General features: G+C 37.4%; 4 protein-coding genes across 5 annotated transcripts; 1 reads left to right on the forward strand and 3 right to left on the reverse strand.

The window, feature by feature from the left end:
* Positions 1 to 130: 130 nt before the first annotated feature.
* LOC105217125 (protein vreteno) lies at positions 131 to 3,375 on the reverse strand. The gene is made up of 8 exons (XM_011191970.3): positions 2,842 to 3,375; positions 2,611 to 2,775; positions 2,322 to 2,558; positions 2,009 to 2,260; positions 1,196 to 1,952; positions 951 to 1,132; positions 689 to 888; positions 131 to 609 (listed from the first exon to the last, which is right to left on the reverse strand). Exons 1-8 carry the CDS (start codon positions 3,198 to 3,200, stop codon positions 431 to 433), a joined length of 2,331 nt encoding a protein of 776 aa, XP_011190272.1. The 5' UTR covers positions 3,201 to 3,375; the 3' UTR covers positions 131 to 430.
* Positions 3,376 to 4,712: 1,337 nt separating this feature from the next.
* Positions 4,713 to 17,664, forward strand: LOC105217126 (uncharacterized). The gene is made up of 7 exons (XM_011191971.3): positions 4,713 to 5,274; positions 5,340 to 5,726; positions 5,810 to 8,293; positions 8,612 to 10,899; positions 10,959 to 11,073; positions 16,805 to 17,052; positions 17,124 to 17,664. The coding sequence occupies exons 1-7, from the start codon at positions 4,954 to 4,956 to the stop codon at positions 17,566 to 17,568; spliced, it is 6,288 nt and encodes a 2,095-aa protein (XP_011190273.2). The 5' UTR covers positions 4,713 to 4,953; the 3' UTR covers positions 17,569 to 17,664.
* On the reverse strand, positions 17,562 to 18,690 carry LOC128919727 (uncharacterized). Its single transcript, XM_054232314.1, has 2 exons — positions 18,374 to 18,690; positions 17,562 to 18,252 (listed from the first exon to the last, which is right to left on the reverse strand). Exons 1-2 carry the CDS (start codon positions 18,688 to 18,690, stop codon positions 17,670 to 17,672), a joined length of 900 nt encoding a protein of 299 aa, XP_054088289.1. The 3' UTR covers positions 17,562 to 17,669.
* Positions 18,650 to 20,811, reverse strand: LOC105217128 (mitochondrial ribonuclease P catalytic subunit). Of its 2 annotated transcripts, none has more exons than XM_054232312.1 (5): positions 19,600 to 20,811; positions 19,373 to 19,509; positions 19,127 to 19,319; positions 18,824 to 19,002; positions 18,650 to 18,723 (listed from the first exon to the last, which is right to left on the reverse strand). In XM_054232312.1, the coding sequence occupies exons 1-4, from the start codon at positions 20,803 to 20,805 to the stop codon at positions 18,868 to 18,870; spliced, it is 1,671 nt and encodes a 556-aa protein (XP_054088287.1). In that variant the 5' UTR covers positions 20,806 to 20,811; the 3' UTR covers positions 18,650 to 18,723; positions 18,824 to 18,867. The 2 variants fall into 2 exon arrangements, with proteins under 2 accessions (XP_054088287.1, XP_011190277.2); XM_011191975.3 differs by having other exon boundaries at positions 18,835 to 19,002; positions 19,600 to 20,810.
* Between the last annotated feature and the right edge of the window lie 27 nt (positions 20,812 to 20,838).

Raw genomic sequence — 20,838 nt, forward strand, 5'->3', positions numbered from 1 at the left:
TCTTTAAGTAAATTGGTAGTAACACATTGAATGAGTAGAAAATACAAATAATAATAGCAACAATTAACGATATTATCAAAAATAGCACAAATAAAAATAATAAACCCTTAACAGAATCAACAACAATCAATTGTTTTCTTTTTCAATTATTTAATATAAGTTTATTACAAGCTTCTGCATTTATAAAAAATATTCAACTTATCTATTTTTTACTTTTTATTCAAAATAGTTTTATAAACACTTTATTCTGTTATTCAATTTCATTCCGGTTGTTTTCACATATTTCAAAACTTTCAAAATGTTCTGCCTAATTTTTTATTGTTTTTTTTTTTACATTTATTTATATATTATAGAGATATATTCGCTTCCGCACCAAATATTTCGTTGTAGTTTTTTAGTATAAAAAATATATTTAATTGGCTTCATGCTTTTAGACTTCGTTTTTAAGTAAACCTTCTGCCTTCAGATTTTGGATAAGTTTTGGTAAAGTTAATGCATGGAAATTTTCATCCTTATAAATAGTAACACTTTCGCAATGAATTGTACTACCATTAGGTATAAATTCTTCTAATTTCTGGACCAGTTCTGTATCACACTGTTCCGGCAAACCTAAACACAAGTATGCATTAGTTACATTTGAAAGGAATTTTAAATATAAAAAGTTGTAGTGAATTTAAATCTATTATACCTTTAATTTCACAATCACAAGTGTATATCGGAAAAGTAAACTCTGCTGGATAACGTCTGATATCCTTTACATTGACCATTCCAATGTTTCCGTAGTCGAAAAACATAATGCTTGGGAAACCATCCCCCACAATTTCCAGACAACGGCCACGATACCATTTGCTATCAACCTTATATTTAGCTATGCAGAGTTCACCAATACTAAATGTTGGAGATTTTTGTTTAGAATGTCAGTACAAAAATATTGAGCAATTATTATATACCGCGGTGTATAGCACTGTTGCTTTAAGGACTCTCCGTAAAGCTGTAGATCACTTTGAAATTTTTCTATTTCGATAGCCCAATCCCTGGTACTACATGATATACATCCGGTGCACAGCAGCGAATTGTCCATAACGACTAGTTCTATGTTATTGCCTTCTGGTAATTTCTTCTGATGTAAATACTAATATTTTAACAGGAAGGACACAAATTTAGAGTAAATATATAAAAATAAAAATATGCTTACATTCATAAAATAGGCTTCATCTGGATTAGTCGGTTCTTTTGGTTTGCAAAGTTTGGCAATCATTTTGTTGAAATTTTGATTTGTAACTTCATCAATTAGTTCTACTTGATAAACACCTTGGTCTGATAACAAGTCACTATTTTCATCATACTTAAGCACCAAATCAATGCCGTCCAAATATGAGTACATAAATTTACGAATTTCTTCGGTCATATACATGTCCGGTACATCTTTCAATATTACCGGCTCTACAAAACGTTGTATATTAATTAATTGTTCGGGCGCTTCATACAGATCCTCCAACTTTCGTGCATCCAAATTACCGTAATCCACATAAACTAATTTTATGTGGCGCTCATTGTCACTATTAAGGATCATAGCACGATTATACTGACCTTCAAAATCTGTAATGACAATCTGTCCACAGATTGGTGTTTTCGATAATTTTTTTAGATGCTTGGCCGCATTTTGAACATCATTAACAAGTTTAAAGAAGTTTAAATCATCTTTGTCAGCTTTCGATCGTATGAATACTATATTCGTTTTGCTAATCGCAGTAAGAGCCACCAAATTACCACTGCGAGGGATTCTTTTAGATTGTACTTTTTCCGTTGTGGCTTTTTCGACATCATTTGTTAACAAAACTTGACCTGAAGATGAGGACATGTTTGGATCACTTTTTGGATTTACTGGTTCATCGTTCACTTGTGTTTCTTTTAAACTTTTATATTCCGTACTCTCATTTAAACCTTTAAAACTGTATATAAAATGTATGAAATAAATCAATATTAACCATGTGTATATTATACGTACTTCTCTTTACCACAAATTTGCCGATGGTTTGGCCAGGCTTTACGCTGGCATTCCAACCCACAAAAATATGTTTGACAGCGTGCACAAACTATATCACATGATTGGTTACAATTTGCACAATGTCCAATATTTATAGGTCTCCCGATACGTCGATCATTATGATTGTTTTCATATATTTGGCGTGACGAGTCATAGCCGCCCAAAGATTTACTTGATTTTTCTTCAATGTATGTTTTAGATTTCTCAGACATTCTACGAAAAGAATATTACAGTTTATATTAAGTTCGCTATGAAATACATTAAAATTACGAACTCAATGTATGCTCTGCCTGTGCGATATTTATATTTTGATGTTTCCAAATTATTCAATTCGTTGTAGTCTTTTAGGCCTGCACGTTCAAGCTGATGTGCATCATCCGTAATAAGGAAATGACGATGTGGATCGTTTCGCTGTAGAAGCGAATCTTTTATTTCATAAGCTTTTTGATTAATAATTGGAGTGTGTTCGAAGTGCGGTCGAGGTAAATTCTTTTCCGACGATCGATAGTTTCTAAATATAAACATTTTGTTTCATGCTCTTTTATAATTCTTTAAATAAATACCTGTTATCAAAATCGATGATGTTTTTGTCCATTTCAATTGGCGGCAAAGTTTCTTCTACATCTGAATAAATAGGCTCTGTTTGTTGCTTATGTTTTTGCTTACCTACTAGTACACTAAAACCGTACTGGTTCTCAACTAAACCTCGATAAACGGATTCCATTTCACTTGGGGAGAATGTAAAGAGCATTTAAATAAACATACATACATTAATATAAATAAACTTTACTTACGCCACAGTTGGAAAATCAATGAAAAAGTAATCATTCTTTTTGCTATCACGGATTTCGCTAACTCGACCATGTCGTTTACAAATATTATAAATGGCTTTCTTAGTAGTTCCTGGAGGCAAATTCTTTAACACCAGATAAGGAATAAACTTTGTAGTTGAACTCTCATTCATTTTCGTGGAATGTAGAGACAGTTGCTTTCTACCCGCTTCAGCCTGTTGAGCGGGTTGCAAAGCAGCATCTAAATAGGCTCCAGGACCACTGCTATACTTATTAAATGTAGAATTTGTATAATCATCCCGCATTGGATTCCATGCATCAAGCTCCTTCTGGAGTTCTTCGACCGAGTAGTCGTTCTGCATATTTCTTTAAAATGAACTAGTAATTTCAACTTCAAATATTATCTACATGCATATAATATTTTAAATTATATTTAGCAATAATTTATACTCTCAATAAGAAATTGTATATATGTATGTGTCTTAAAATCTGAAACAAAAAAACCAAATGCAGCAAAATAGAACACTGAAGGAAGGATAATATTTATCGATTACTTAAATGGTTTCAATATCAGCATCGAGCACGACTTGATCGTGTATCTTATTTAACTTTTATTTTAATCAAAATAGTTTATATATATTTAATAATAAATTAAAGACGTAAAGGCAACTAAAATTTGTGAGAATTAACGAAATCGAAATCAGGTAGAGTTTTCATTTCTGAATAAATTATTTATTTAATTAGAAAAGGTAGTAGTCAGTTACTTATATAAATACATACATTATTATGTTTAACAAATTATGCATATTAATTGGGTCGGCTTTAGTATAGTATCCCCCGATTTCAGAGTTAAAATGGGTATGGTTGGAAAGAGGACGATCTCCAGATTACGAATATATATAATAGTTGCCGCAGGAGACTTATAGTTTTCGAGATATTCGCATTTAAAGTTGAAAATTTCACAAATTTTATGTGGCGATATTTCGATTATTACTTAACTTTTAATTTGTATAATACGCTTATTATACACTAACACTTCACTAAATTGTTTCCACATACTTATTTTATATCAATTGGTTTAATATTTGCTTTAAATAAGCATTTTAATTTTTAAACAATTTTGTTTACATGCACAATAACAAGTTGACAGATATCAAGTGTTGCCAAATCTACATATTTTACAAACGAATAAAAGTTAATAAAAAAATTACATGATTTATAATACATTTATTCCTGTTTCTTGAAAAACCATGATATTGGGTGGACCAGAGTTATTTTTCAAAAGCGCGGCCGAAGGCCGCAATTGCAGAAAAAAGAAATACGCGAAAGATTATTATTTTTATTTTCATTTGTTTGGTTATGGCAATACTTGATATCTGTCAACCTGGTTATTGTGCATATAAACAAAATTGTTTAAAAATTAAAATGCTTATTTAAAGCAAATATTAAACCAATTGATATAAAATAAGCATGTGGAAACAATTTAGTGAAGTGTTAGTGTATAATAAGCGTATTATATAAATTAAAAGTTAAGTAATAATCGAAATATCGCCACATAAAATTTGTGAAATTTTCAACTTTAAATGCGAATATCTCGAAAACTATAAGTCTCCTGCGGCAACTATTATATATATTCGTAATCTGGAGATCGTCCGTTTTCCAACCATACCTATTTTAACCCTGAAATCGGGGGATACTATACTAAAGTTTCCCCTATTAATTTTTGCCAGATAAACCGCATAACTTATAATCGAATTTTTGAAATTGTTTTATCAAACCTTTATTGGTTTTAAAAATGATGCAAATATTGATGTGAAATTTACACACTGTACAGATCTTCTTCAAAATTACTTACGCTATTGTGAATTATGTCGGAAAAGTTTATGTGATCGCAGCCAACTTTGCAGCAGTCAAATTTACATTTGCGCCTTTTAAAGTTATAATAATTAACGGCTCCCGAAAATATAATTCCATTGATTTATTTCGTAGATAAGTGTATGCATAAGTTCTTCTGCGTTTGTTTAAATATTACTGAAAAATCGCCTGGAGTATTTTGAATTTGTGTTTCTTGTTATCAAAATATAATAATACAACAAATAGTAACTTGTTCCAATTATGGATTTTGAAGATGCTAAAGAAAATATACAACCTTTGGCTGCGGGACGTAATGCCAGTATTTTACATGCTTCTTTGCGAGTTGAGTCTCCACAAGAATTATTGGCTCGGCGCAGAGAATTGGAACAAGCCATTCGTGAATATAATGGTAATGACCCTCTCGAACCCTGGTATGCATATATTAGTTGGATAGAGCAAAGTTTTCCATCAGGCGGAAAAGAATCTGGTTTAGAAGAAGTTCTAACGAAGTGCTTATCTCAGTTTGAAAATGAGGAACGTTATTTCCAGGATAGGCGCATGATTAAATTGTATATGAAATTTGTAAGTACTTCTATTAAAATTTATATCTAGATACAAAAAAATTTAATTAATTTATAATATTACAGATTGATAGTCATCAGCAACCGATGGAATGTTATCAACAGTTATTCAATGCCGGAATCGGTACAATGGTTGCTGATTTTTATATTTGCTGGGCGTACCATTATGATTTATGTGGCAATACACGCAAAGCAGATGAAATTTTTCGTAGAGGTATTGCATGCCGTGCACAGCCTTTTGAAGAATTGCAAGAAGCTCATCAACATTTTGGCTTCTCCGTTGCACAACGCTTAATGTATCAAGATGATGACGAGGTTAAGGAAAGTACAAAACGTCAATTTGAAGAAAGGCGTTTAGCTTTAACGTCTTTACGAGGTCATAGACGCAAGGCAACTGTCGGAAGTATACGCACAGGAGCTGCGGTCAAGAGTTATGCACCGGGAACGGTACAGGTAAAAACGCAATTAACATAAATATTGATTAAATATTTAGTTGTATATGTTATATTATTGAAAATTGTTGTTTGTTATTGCAGGCTGGAGCAGGTACCTCAAAACAAACAAATACACGCGTACAAGTCTTTCAAGATGAAAACGCCAATCCAAATTTACAACTTGGCCTGACGTCTACAACCGATGATCAAGAAAGTGCAACATCTGAAGTTCCCAAATCAGTTGTTCGTTCAATTATCGATGCAACACGTAATCAAGAAAATCTTAAAGAACCAGGACCGTGGAATAAAGCACATGATAAGAAAAAGTCTGGCAAACTGTTTAGTAAAACGGATAGAAATACTGATTTGGGTTTCAGTATACATGAAGATGCCGAAATGGAAGATGTTTATTTAAAGAAACCCCTAGCAACACCCATCACTGAAGGAGAGAGAAATTATGAAAAGCCGTTTAGGTATCCGAAAGATTTTAAAAGTAGAAATTTACCTCAAAGTGAATGGCTTACACCAGTAACGATCGAAAATGAGTCAGACCCGCGAACTTGCCCACAATATAACAAATGTTTCTTGTATCCACGGCCAAATATAGAATTTCAACCAGAAGAGTATCGAGCGTATCGATGGTTTAAAAAGCGTGGAATTTCAAATAAGTTTACAGCAAAACGTGACAGTTATTGGTGCTGCTATGATGTTAATGTAAATATTAGACAATATCCAAATTTCGCGAAGAAGTCAAGACCGCAACGGTTAACAGAAGTAGACGCATACTTTGAACCAGAAAAGAAAAAAGAACTAATGGTGTGCTTCAGTGACTTATATGATTCAAAGGAAAAGGTGGAATACCAATTAGAAGAGTTGATGGCAAAACGACTTCGGCGATATGACACCATATTGATGACAGCCGATATGGATGAGACTGCGTGTGACACTACTGAACGTGTACAGCGACGAAAAAGCTTCTTTCCTTTACGTAGATCGATTATGCCAAGACCATCCATCGTACCAACTGCATCTAAAGACGTTATCGCGGTTGAAAGTTTACCCACCAAAGAGCCTGTGAAAATCACAAGTGTTCCCGAAAAATCGGACGAGTCTATTAAACTCACCTCAGCGCCGCCAACTAAAACAGCATTACCGTTTGAAATTTTCGAAGATACAATTAGCGCAACAACAAGTAGTTCAACAATCAATAAAGTTCCTTTAGTTTGCAAAGAAGAAAGCCCTTCAACAGCTAATGTTGATTTCAAGTTTAAAACACCTGCTATACCAACAACAACTACCGCTAATGTTGGGTTATCGAAGCCCACATTAGCAAATAAACTAGGTTTCGAAATTTATACTGAACCCTCTATAAATGAGGGTCTACAACCTGCACCTAGCACGGAAGGTGCTGTTGGTGGTGCTATATTTGACCCAGAAGAAACTTGTTCCACACAAATATTCAACATATTTTTAAAATCACAATCTGTTAGTACACCGAAGATGGCACAGAAAGTTGCTCCACGACAATTTGGATCTATACTGAAGAGTGTACCGAATCCTCCAGAGTTTTTAAGTAGTCCCGAATGTAATCCAGCAATTGAAGACCATGTTGCTGAACAGCCACACCCTTTAAAAGCCGCGGTTGAATATTCTCCCCTGGCGATGAAGCAGTTGTCCACTATTTTGGAGACTTCTGAGCATGGCACCACACAAGGCACTCACACGACTGGTGGCACAACCACAAAGTCTTCCAACAGCACATCTGATGGTGAAGGTGAACGTGAGACAGGAACGCGTCTACTAATGCCAGTGTCAGAATTAGAACCACTAGAGGAACAGTCGCGTGAATCGTCTACTATACCTGCTGAGGTAATGGTGTCGCTAGAAAATATTAATCTGCAAGGTAATGCAATGGCAGAAGGTAAAAATACAATAACGGTTGGCACGCAAGAATTGTGCACGCAATCTACAGTTGTATCACAAACAGCCACGGCTTTTGATCCAGTTACACCTGCATATGTGCGTTTACAGGCTGGGTCTGATGCGCTAGCTGTACCTGCAGCACCTGCGCCAGCATTAAACTTTTCAATATTCGAAGATGACCGCACTGAAGAGGTTAAGGTTAAACAAGCGGGCAATTTTTCGCGTATTGACGAACGAGAGAATACAGCGGCTGGCTATGCTATAAGAAGCATACGCTTCCAAGAGGACAACACTGAGACGTTGCCTAAAATGATATTGCATTCACGCTCGATTGTTAAATTTCAAGAAGATAAAACAGAGACTATACCGAAAATTCCATTAGCAACTGGTTTGGTGCCGTTTGAAGCAGAAAAAAACGATACAATGCCGAAAATTCCACTATCTGTACCTGTTAAAAATGTCAGTTCAAATTTAGAAGACTCTTTTGAGTTTTTTGGACAAACCCCACCGGGTAAGAGTATATTACATCCGAGATATGAAGTGTCGGCTTTTAGAGAGTGCATGGAGGCACGGACCCCTTTGTTGTCAGACGCTAAACGGCGTTGTGATATTAATACACCAGATCCATTACAGCTAAAGGCACAGAGTTCAACACAAAAACAGGCAAGTATCTATTTTTGTAATTTTTTCATGTGTTTATGCAAATAATGCAATATCGTAAAATAAATATTTTGTATTTTTTGTTTCATTAATATTTTTTCTTAAATATTTCTTTTTAATATATATATTTTTTTTAATATTTTTTATATATATTTTTTTAAATATTTTTTATATATATTTTTTTAAATATTTTTTTACATATTTTTTTATATATTTTTTTAAATATTTTTTTTTATATATTTTTACTTTTTTTATATTTTTTTAAATATTTTTTTTTATATATATTTTTATTTAATATTTGTTTCTATAATACTTCATAAGGCGACGATTTCTATTGCAAAGAATTTCAAAGGGCCACCACTATTTGAGGATGAAGTTGACAAAGCAGAGTCCCTTAAACCCAATGTACTTTTTTCTTCGGCAAAAGCCATGGCTCCGCTTATCACACCAGCGGTATCAGCGGTACACAGAGTAATTGCGCGTGAATCCTTTCTGCCAGATTTTTCCTTTATCGAAGAGACTCAACCACAATCTGCGGTCACAAGTGAAGCACTGAAAAATGAGCCATCAAATACTAAATCGGTTGATAATACAGCAGTCAATGCAAATCGATCCGAAGAACGTAGTGATTCAAATGAACAACAAGCTAAATCCGACTTGAGCAATTCGTATTTAAATGATTTCTCCGAAATTATGGAATCGCAACCAGTACAAACTGATAACAAATGGCTCAAATCTGCAAATGAAATGCAGAAAAAAACCGAAGGAAACTTTCTTAAAGACTTTTCGGCAGTAATGGAGTCAAAGTCAACAGAGAAAGAAAACGACTGCGTACAAAAAAAGCCTACCACAAATGCATTTTCCACTAGTTCCACTTATTTCCAACAAAAAAGTGATTCATGTAATGTGGCGCCTAGTACAACAAACGATGAAGGCAGAGCTAAGTTTGATCTAGGAAATTGCTATTTAAAAGATTTTTCTATGGTTTCGGAACCGCTCCCAATTGAAGTTCAGCAGAATCGGCAACAAAACATATCTACGTCTAGCAAAAATGCAACGAACGAGCAAAATAATAAAATTGATACTAAAAATTTTGAAATCCCCAATGCTAGCTTTAAAGATTTTTCTATAATTTTGGACTCACAACCGACTGTTGATGAAAGAAAACTTGGACAGCACAGATCGCTTTCGACGTTAGCAACAAAACCACTAACAAGTAAGGTCGATGTATCACAACAACATGTAGTAGACAACAGCAAACCGAATTTAGCATGCTCCTTTTTGAAAGATTTCTCAGTTGTGCCCGAGTCACAGCCCATTGAAAACAAGTTGAAAAGCAAGCTATGTTCAAGTCAAACAATCACTGATGAGGTACACCAAATTTCAAATGCAAATCGATCAACACAAATGAAAGATTCTCAGCTGAAAGAGTTTTCATTGGTTTCGGAGCCACCCACGCTTGAAAGCGTAACCAAACGTGCACAAGAACAATGTGAGCCATCATCAGCACCGGGACAACCGCTCATGTTTCTAAATTCGTTTATGAAAGATTTCTCTGGATTTCGCTGTCCACCTGCCGAGCCAATAAGTAGCAAGAAAAGCACTACACGTCTCACATTTTTAAACGACTCAAGGAAACTGAATGAATCGATACATGCACAACCTATTAATACCAGTCACAGCCAAGAAGCGAAATCGAATAACCCTCCACAAAATTCGACCAAATTGCATTTTCTTGAGAAATCGAGAGCCAGTTTAGCTCCAGTGCCAAACACTGAACGCCTTTCATTTGAGTTGAATGCAGAAACAGCGATGTTCTCCACAAATATCAGTATGATTAAGAATTCTACACTCTTGCCGCAAATGGAATTGAATGCCTTGCAGCAGCCATCATCGATAAAGGAACAATCTCTACACATAAATCAGGAGAAAGATGAAACTTGCCAAATCGTTGCTGTTAGTCAACAGCAACAGGATGTCTTCAAAACGCCACCTAAAGTTGTAAACCCGCCAACAACGATATCGAACGTTTTGTTGACACCAAGTTTGACAAAGCATAATACATCAACAACACCAGCGGCGACAGGTGCTGTACTAAAACATCCACAAGCTCCAAAAACACCACGCGGTAGTAAAATTCCACAACCAATAAGCCATAATAAACCACAAGTTAAACAACCAATTGCGCATATAGAAATAGATGATACCCATGCGCAGGACGATGTCAATGATAAAGATGCTGAAATGAGCATATACTTTAAGCATACACCCAAAACACCGAAAATACAACAACACATATGGAATGAAAGTTCGCCATCACCCAAAACACCATCACACAATGTATATGTACATCGCGACGTAGACCTAAATGTAACCAATCAAATTATAGACAGCGTGAATGTTGACCCACAAGTGAATCCTTTTAATGGCTACTTGCAAAGCGCTTTCTTAGAGCAAATTGAGTTTAGCAATTACATTGAGGAATTGCCAAATTGTATGCTTGTTGGTCATGTGTCACGTTTGAATACCGGTGCGAAAATCAAGGTACACGATGTGGAATTCGATGTGCTAAAGTTAATAGGAGAGGGCGCATATGGCGCTGTGTACTGGTGAGTACATTCGTTTTTTACCTAATTTACTTTATACTAATTTGTGTTTTTTATTTTAGTGGTACACATAATAAGACTGGTAAGAAATACGCGCTCAAACAGGAACGTCCACCAAACTTTTGGGAATACTACATATGCTTGGAAGTGCATAGTCGTTTGAATTCGGATGATTTGGTAAATGCAAATTAAAACTTTATATTTCTATTAGTGATTAGCCTGCCGCCTATTCGACTTTTGGACTTTTATGATTTTTAAATAGCCAATATGCATCCTACTCTTAAAGTAATTTTCACTACATATCAAAGAAATGTAGAACTGAAACCCGAAGCCACTTCTCGGTTGATTTAAACTGTTTTCTTGAATGCTTGTCTAATAATTACACACAATATAGGTGCTTTGTTTTTGAATGATCAATCGCTACTCCAGCCAAGTTGAATGTTTTATTGAAAATATTAAATTAATAAGTGCAAGTTGTTTCTGAAGTAGGTTAAAATAATCCACAGATAACAAAAACAACAAAACCTTTAAAAATTACCGATCCAAACAGCTCTGTCTTGTCAAAAGTTTTTGAGTAATTACCCAACGCTACTAAAAGACATTGAGGAGGATGGGATCATGTGTAGAAATTCACGCAAGTGAGGAAAGTTTTTGATTGTCATTCACTTGGGAGTGGCCAGAAACGATTCTTCTCCACATGGTTTAAGCAGCTCACGACTTCCGGTTTTAGACCAAGTATCCTCTGGGTAGCCAACTGACATCCGTTTGAAGGCGAGCTAAAGTGAGAAGGCGAAGCCCGCTTATGCGGTTGTGCGTAGGGCTTGGGACCCACCACATAAAAACACCCCCCAATGAAAAATCTACGAAAGCCTCGGATGAGACACCCCCCTTTTGATGACGACCCCTGCAAACGTTTTAAGGACAATGATATAAGGGCATGCACCTGGAATGTCCGGACCCTTAATTGGGAAGGTGCCTCTGCCCAGCTGGTTGATGTCCTCATACGACTCAAGGCTGACATCACCGCCATCCAAGAAGTGCGATGGACGGGACAAGGACGGAAGAAGGTGGGTCCTTGTGACATCTACTTCAGCGGCCATATAAAGGAGCACAAATTTGGTGTTGGATTTGTGGTGGGAGAGAGACTCCGTCGCAGAGTCCTGGCATTCACCCCGGTGGATGAACGTCTAGCCACAATCCGCATCAAAGCGAGGTTCTTCAACATATCGCTGATTTGCGCCCACGCCCCAACGGAAGAGAAGGACGATGTGACCAAAGATGCTTTCTATGAGCGCCTAGAACGTACCTATGAGCGCTGCCCCCGCCACGATGTAAAAGTCGTGCTTGGCGATTTTAACGCCAGGGTGGGTAAAGAAGGTGTCTTTGGCACAACAGTCGGAAAATTCAGCCTCCATGACGAAACATTGCCAAACGGCCTGAGGCTGATCGACTTCGCTGGGGCCCGAAATATGGTCGTCTGTAGTACCAGATTCCAGCATAAGAAAATACATCAAGCTACTTGGCTGTCTCCTGATCGAAATACGCGGAACCAAATCGATCACGTTGTGATAGACGGAAGACATGTCTCCTGTGTTTTAGATGTGCGTACGCTCCGAGGACCAAATATAGACTCGGACCATTATATGGTCGCAGCGAAGATACGCACCCGCCTCTGTGCAGCAAAGAATGCCCGTCAACAAACACAAGGAAGGTTCGACGTCGAAAAGCTGCAATCGCAACAGACAGCCACGAAATACTCTACTCGACTTGCACTCCTGCTCTCTGAGAGCACTCATCAGCATCTCGGTATCAGAGAACTGCAATTATTCCCTTTTTTGAGTCATTGGTTGAGTAACACAAAAAGTAGTATTAGTGCATATAAGTCAAAAATCATCAAACACAAAGATCCACTAAAACACATTTACGCATAGCACACAAAGCGAGAACATGAAAAATGAGTAAGTTTCTCTTCATACGTATCGTTGAAGTGCTCAATTGTCTCATGAGCCAATAATTCAGTCAAGTTAAACAAAAATGAGCCATACCACCAAAATAACACCAATAGTATAGCTAAATAAATAAAGTGATACGAATAGGATCAAAGTAAAACTGACGAAGGCTGTGCCGCCGCTAGGCAAAAGTGCCCTGCGGGAAATGACTAACGATGTGTTTTGTTCTTTGATGTCGTGTATTTAATGTTTTAAGTTAATTAATGACAGTAAAGTTAATACTTTTAGGTTCTAATACATTTCTTTTAATAGTAATGTATTGAAAATAAATAAAGACGCACGAAAATGCATGTTCAATGAAATAATGAAACATGTAATGTGACAAAGTTCCTACTGGGTATCTTTACTTTCGTGCTCAGCTACGAAGTCACAATTCCACTCATGCCGATCTGTGTAGCGAGCTCATTCAAGTTTATTTTCATCGTGACCAATGAACAAGTGAGTAAAATGAAATTTTTAATATACGCTCGTTTGAGTCATAAATTGACGGCACATATAAGTGTAGAAATACTATGAGTTTTTTTTGGTTTGGTGGAAATGAGTCTTTGTCATTTTTGATATTTGTATTAGTACTCATTTACACCAATTTGTTTGGCTCATGAGTTTGTGCACTAATTTCATTATTACTCAATGCAGATCTCTGCTCGGTATAAGGGAACTGTGGAACGGCATCTCAAACTCACTGCGTACCGCTGCAGCCGAAACAATTGGTTTTCGGCAACGACAAAAAACAAGCTGGTACGATGAGGAGTGCCGTCTCGCAGCGGAGAGAAAACAGACTGCCTACCTCGCAACGTTGCAAACGACCACAACACGTGCGGGATGGGATAGATACCGAGAGCTGAAGAGGGAAGCGAGACGCATCTGCAGACAAAAAAAGAAAGAGGCCGAAATGCGTGAGTACGAAGAGCTTGAGAAGCTGGCAGACAGAGGTAATGCTCGAAAATTTTATGAAAAAATGAAGCGACTTAACGAAGGTTTCAAGACCGGAGCATCCTCATGTAGAGACCAAGGTGGTAATCTGGTAACCGATGTCCAGGGCATACTGGGATTATGGAGGGAACACTTCTCCGACCTGCTGAATGGCAGTGAGAGTACAACACCAGGAGATGGCGAACCCGATCCCCCAATCGATGACGATGGAACAGATGTTCCATTACCCGACCATGAAGAAATTCGAATAGCAATTACCCGCTTGAAGAACAACAAAGCAGCGGGGGCCGATAGATTACCGGCAGAACTATTCAAATACGGCGGCGAAGAACTGATAAGGTGCATGCATCAGCTTCTTTGCAGAATATGGTCGGAAGAAAGCATGCCTGACGATTGGAATCTCAGTGTGCTCTGCCCAATCCATAAAAAGGGAGATCCCACAATCTGCGCCAATTACCGTGGGATCAGCCTCCTAAATATCGCATACAAGGTTCTATCAAGCGTACTGTGTGAAAGACTAAAGCCCACCGTCAACAAACTGATTGGACCTTATCAGTGTGGCTTTAGACCTGGAAAATCGACAACTGACCAGATATTCACCATGCGCCAAATTTTGGAAAAGACCCGTGAAAAGAGGATCGACACACACCACCTTTTTGTCGATTTTAAAGCTGCTTTCGACAGCACGAAAAGGAGCTGCCTTTACGCCGCGATGTCTGAATTTGGTATCCCCGCAAAACTAATACGGCTGTGTAAATTGACGCTGAGCAACACCAAAAGCTCCGTCATCATTGGGAAGGACCTCTCCGAGCCGTTCGATACCAAACGAGGTTTCAGACAAGGTGACTCACTATCGTGCGACTTCTTTAACCTGATGCTGGAAAAAATTATAAGAGCTGCAGAGCTAAACCGAGAAGGTACAATCTTCTACAAGAGTGTACAGCTCCTGGCGTACGCCGATGATATTGATATCATCGGAAGCAACAACCGCACCGTTTGTTCTGCTTTTTCCTGCATGGATAAGGAGGCGAAGCGAATGGGTCTGGAGGTGAATGAGGACAAGACGAAATATCTCCTGTCATCAAGCAAACAGTCGGCGCATTCGCGTCTTGGCTCCCACGTCACTGTTGACAGTCATAACTTCGAGGTCGTAGATAATTTCGTATACCTGGGAACCAGCATCAACAACACGAACAATGTCAGCCTCGAAATCCAGCGCAGAATAACTCTTGCCAACAGGTGCTACTTTGGACTGAGTAGGCAATTGAACAGTAAAGTCCTCTCTCGACGAACCAAAATCAAGCTCTACAAGTCGCTTATCATTCCCGTCCTGCTCTACGGTGCAGAAGCTTGGACGATGTCAACATCAGATGAGACGACACTAGGAGTTTTCGAGAGGAAAATTTTGCGCAAGATTTATGGTCCTCAGAACATTGGCAACGGCGAATACCGCAGACGATGGAACGATGAGCTGTACGAGTTATACGACGACATTGACATAGTTCAGCGAATAAAAAGACAGCGGCTACGCTGGCTAGGTCATGTTGTCCGAATGGACGAAAACACTCCAGCACTGAAAGTGTTCGATGCAGTACCCGCCGGAGGAAGCCGAGGAAGGGGAAGGCCTCCACTCCGTTGGAGGGACCAGGTGGAGAGCGACCTGGTTAAGCTTGGGATCTCCAACTGGCGCCGAACTGCGAAGGAGAGAGAGAGGTGGCGCACTATCGTCGATTCGGCTATAACCGGCTAAGCGGTTGCAACGCCAATCACATACATACATACATACTAAAAGACATTGAACAATCTCTGCTTCCTCCGGGGTTTAAGTGGGGGACCATGAATTATCTGAGCGGTCGTCAATCATGCGTAATATTTCTAGATCAAACATCTAAACAATGAAGTTAAATAAGAGGTTCCACAGGGTGTTATCCTATCCCCTCTACCATAATATTCAACTTCTTTATTTCGAAGCTCGCTCAACGACCAGAATGAGTCTTAGTCCCCTCTTACGCCGATGTTTGTACTATAATGACGTCGGGCAATGGAATCGACGACATGTGTTCGAAAGTGAACGGCTACTACATCGACCTTTCTCGCTTCTTCACTGCTAAGAGCCTGATAATCTGAACATTTCTGTAGATGTCATCAATTTTCCGACTATCATAACTCCAAATTTTGGTTGTTACACTGGCTATCCTGTACTCTTTCACTCCCCATACGACCGCGATTGTTACCAAGCTACAGAGCCGCAACAAAATCCCAAAGTCGTTAGCCGGCAACACATGAGGCCTGTATGCTCCCGGAGCCTACAAGAGTACATTCCTGAAATACTTCGACGACATACAGGTCTTTTGACAAGCACGGAACGCCATTCACAGAGGAGCCATTAACACCTTCATGGACTACCTCCCGTGAATGGCGTACTTGGAGATAAAACTACACCCATCGCAGACACAGAACTCGAGTTGCCTCGCGAAACTAAAGTGACCCTCGCGTAACTTCGTTGTGGATATTGTCGCAGGTTAAACTCCTACTTATCCAAACTAAACCCTGACATATTCAACATATGTTTTGCATGCAAAGAGTCCCCGCATGACACTGACCACCTCTTTGCATGTCCCCTAAACCCCACTCATCTAACACCCCTTTCCTTTTGGTCCGACCCTATTGAAACAGCTTGCTACCTTGGCCTACCGTTAGATGTCTTCGATGACAATTAATTTAGGCCTGTCGGTTCAAGCAGGTTTGGGTAATCGTTAGAACAGCAGTAACAGCAAAACTTCAAATTAATTCAATTATTGAGGTCATGGGTAAAATGTAATGAGTAAAATTTTTACTTTTAATCGCCCAATCTCCTATATCGAAAATTATTTAGGCATTACTAATTTTTCGAGAATGTTCCACGATCTTAAGAACCTATATTTTGTTTATATATATTAATAATTCCCCACACTCTCTCTCCACAGGTTTCGGCATTTATGGGCATCGATTATGCGCTCATTGGCAATAATGCCAGTATCCTGATATCACCATTTTCTGCTCACGGCTCGTTAATAACTGTGTGTAATAAGGTGAAGAAACATACGTTGAAAAATGTCGATGAGTATGTAGTGATGTGGTTAGCTTGTGAGTTGCTCAGCATCATTGATCATTTGCATGCCGTTAATATTATACATGCAGACATCAAAGCTGATAATTTCATTCTCATGAAGAAGTAAGTAGAACAATGAGTATAGAACAAACTCAACAATCTCATCTAAAATGTTTATACCTCTTTATCTACAGCTTGGATTATAACAGCAGTCAGTATGCAATACAGCTTATAGATTTTGGTGTATCAATTGATATGAAATTATTTAAACCGAGCCAAACGTTTAATTATGTGCACAATGAGAACGCTTTCAAGTGTGTAGAGATGCGTGAAGGACGTCCCTGGACGTATCAATTGGACTTATACGGTTTGGCTGGCGTCATACATGTTTTGCTCTTCGGTAAATTCATGGACATCGCAGAACGTCCCAATGGTGTGTGGATGCATAAAACACATGTGCCACGTTATATCAATCGCACATTGTGGGATACAATATTTCAGACATTACTGAATGTACGCGACTGTGAAACGATGCCCAATTTGCAAAATTTGCGTGCACTCATTAAAGAAGAAATAGCTGAGAAAGAGAAATTCGTTGTAAGAAAAATTGCAGAGTTTAATTCGGCGTTAAGTGCTTGAATGTATAGAAATTATTTTATTGGTTGGTTCACTGCAATCATATTCTAACTATTTTTGTATTACAATTAATAAACTTATTAATTTTATACTATATAATTTGACTATATACACGTTTTTACGCTGAAATTTTCACATTTCTTCAGCATTGCTGCTAATGAATTTGTGGAGTTCAACTGTTTCTGATGTTGATTGCGTGAGCTTAATATTTTCTTTTCGGCAGCGCACATTAGACGGTCCTTAATATAGCGATCCATCTCAAAGTCAGCTTCTTGCGGCACAATTTCATCGGGATTTTTAGTGGACGCCGAATCGAGCGCTTTTATGATAAGACTAAGCAAGGCATGCGCCAACTTGTGGCATACTTCGTATTCCATTGCTTCGGGTGTGGTATAATAAATAGCATTCTGATTAGTCGGTTGCACACCGATCGCCAGTAGTATGTTGCAGAATATGCCACGTTGCATGCGTGAATATGGCTCAACTAATTGTGGTGGTATTTGCATTGTGGTAGCCAGTTTTGCTATGAAATTTGAGAACTTTTTAATCAAAACATTTAGATATTGCGTGCGACACTGACGCTCAAGTTTGGTGAGCATTTCATAGTAAAGTTCTTGTTTGCGCTTGTAAAGATCTTCACGTTTGCGTTCTTTACATTTTTGATTCTTTATAATTTGTTCTAATTGTCTAAAAATTACCAAAAATACACGTATTGAATAATAAAATTTAAATTTTTGGAAAAATAATACATTTTACACATCTTTAATTACAATTGTTATGCGCTCGATCCGTCGAAATTTCTACTTACTCAGTCGATATAGCATTATATTTACGTGCCAGTCTTTTGACACGCTGACGTCGTTCCTTAGGCGTTAATACTTTGCCATGCTCAAGATAACTGTCTACAATGATGCGTTTTTGCGGAGCAGCTATTTGATCTGTACGTGGTCTCACACATGGTGGCGGTGCTGGCTTATACGACATACGGGCCACATATATTTTTAACTTTTCCATATTTTTCAGTTCCTTTTTTTTGTCCTCCAATATTATCTCCTCTTCTTCAGGTTCAATGGTAGATGAAGAGGGCAACGGCGCATCCCAATCATCAATCCCTTCGGAAGCCATTTCAATGTTTTTTGTTTTTACTTATAATTTAGCCTTGTATTAAAAAGTTAAAGACACCAAAATATTAGAACATAAAATTTTAATAATGCGATAAATAATTATACAATAATTTTTTAACACAATTTCTATTTACACAAACTTTACCAATAGTCAAAATGTCTGTAAAAAATTGATACTTCATTTAAATTTTATGCATAGCCAACTTTCAGGCACTTCAAATAATTCAGCAGGATTTGGTGAGTAGCTTTGTTTATATGGCACATGCCAAGTATCCTGCACTTTATGTGTGCAAAGTAAATAACGTGTTGGTTCCTGCGAATAAAAAATAAATAAACATCAAGAGATAATATAAACAATATTAATAAACAAACAAGTAAACAAAAATAAGAAATAATAGCGCAACTCATAACACTAGTGAACATAAAAAATCCCCTACCTTTACAATTATCCTTCCATTATCCGTTTGCGTGATTAACGAGTACTGATGTACCTGTTGCCAGTGCCGAAATATGTTGCGCAACTCATTTCCCAATAAAAATGCATGTGAACGCATCATATCACGTGAGAAAAAATCAGTTGATTGTCCACTCTTTAATGTAGCATATAGCAGAAAAGGATCATCTTGCGAACTAAAGTTCAATTTTTTTATTTTAAATAGTTATAAAAAATTAACACTACTCACAGGTTGCTAGTCAGAAAGAGACTAGCATTTTTTCGTATATAAAACATGGAATCTTTCGGCCAGTTATTCATATGCTTGCGTCCAAGTACAAGTACGTGTTTACCCTGATTTTTAAAATGCTTCACTACATTTGCTAGCTAAATACATAAAGTATACAAAAATATAAATAATTTCATTTAATTGCATAGACGATATTTAAAATTAATATACAAAAACAGTAAACATACCAATGAAGCTAAAAATTTCGCTGGTTTTTTTGTGCCCATAGAGTAGGCGACATTAAGACCGTCGATAACGCAATCATAAGGAGCTGTTTTCGTGACATAGCGCTTGAAGTGTTCAACTTCTTCTGGCGTTGATTTCTGGAAGACATCATTGCGTATGAGTACCTTATTTAAAAAGGAATTGCTCAATTTAGCATACTCTGCATCAGTAATAGTAACAGTTCTCATGTGCACTTTACATTGATTACATTTGCCTTGTGCGTCTATTTGTGATAACTCTGCATTATGTAGATTGTTATTTAATATTTCTGTTATACATTTCGCTACATTTGCGGTTATAATCAGTTCATACTTTTCCCAAAAAGCAAATAATTTTTCTAAATTGCACTGTAAAGTCAGTGGTTCCTGCGCTACGTACTGTAAATATGCAGAATATGCTTCACATTTAGGTTCCTTGCCTTGTGCCACGGTTTCTTCGAGCAAGTTCCAACCGATATTTAATTCACTCTTAGCAAAAGCTTTTACCGTGAGTTCAGTATAAGCGCCAATACTTGGTGTACTAGTCAGTTTAGACATATTTAACAAATCTACTCCCATTTGCCATTCTTTTGTACAAACCAAACCATATATTAAATTTTCACATGTCGAGGCATCAAGAATTTCATAACGTTCTCGCAATTTAGCATATATATCCAAAATATCTTGTTTCTCTTCTGGCGTAAGTGAAGCATCATTTACACCTCTTTTATGGTAAGTACTATTATAAATACGCAAAAGACGTCCAAAAGACGCTAAGTTGGGTTCCAGCCCACATTCGCGTAAATAGTGCACATAGCTTTTGGCCAGGGAAAGTTGATCAGTGCCGCCACACAGCCCGAGAATTATAGCATCAACATTGCTGTAACTTATGTGCTTGTACTTAGATATCAAATTGTTTCGCAATTCTTGCCACTCACTGTCACTCAACTCGGTTCGTTGCTCAAATAAATCCTTCTTTACGCTTAGCAAATGATCCGTATGTGGTACACTAAGTTGTGAACGTTTGTAGGTGCTGGACTTTCTTGCTACATGGTTTATTAATTGTAATTGTAATGACGATAAGTATGGGGATATCTTTTTACATTGACGAAATATATTTAAACATAACATTTTATTCAAAACGTTGTTGGATTGGTGGGGTAAAACGAATAAACAGAAATGTGAATGCATTTATCAGCTGATCTGCAGAGGCCGGCAATAATT

Source organism: Zeugodacus cucurbitae, chromosome 5 (genome assembly GCF_028554725.1).
Source record: "Zeugodacus cucurbitae isolate PBARC_wt_2022May chromosome 5, idZeuCucr1.2, whole genome shotgun sequence".
In the NCBI taxonomy this organism is placed as follows: domain Eukaryota; kingdom Metazoa; phylum Arthropoda; class Insecta; order Diptera; family Tephritidae; genus Zeugodacus; species Zeugodacus cucurbitae.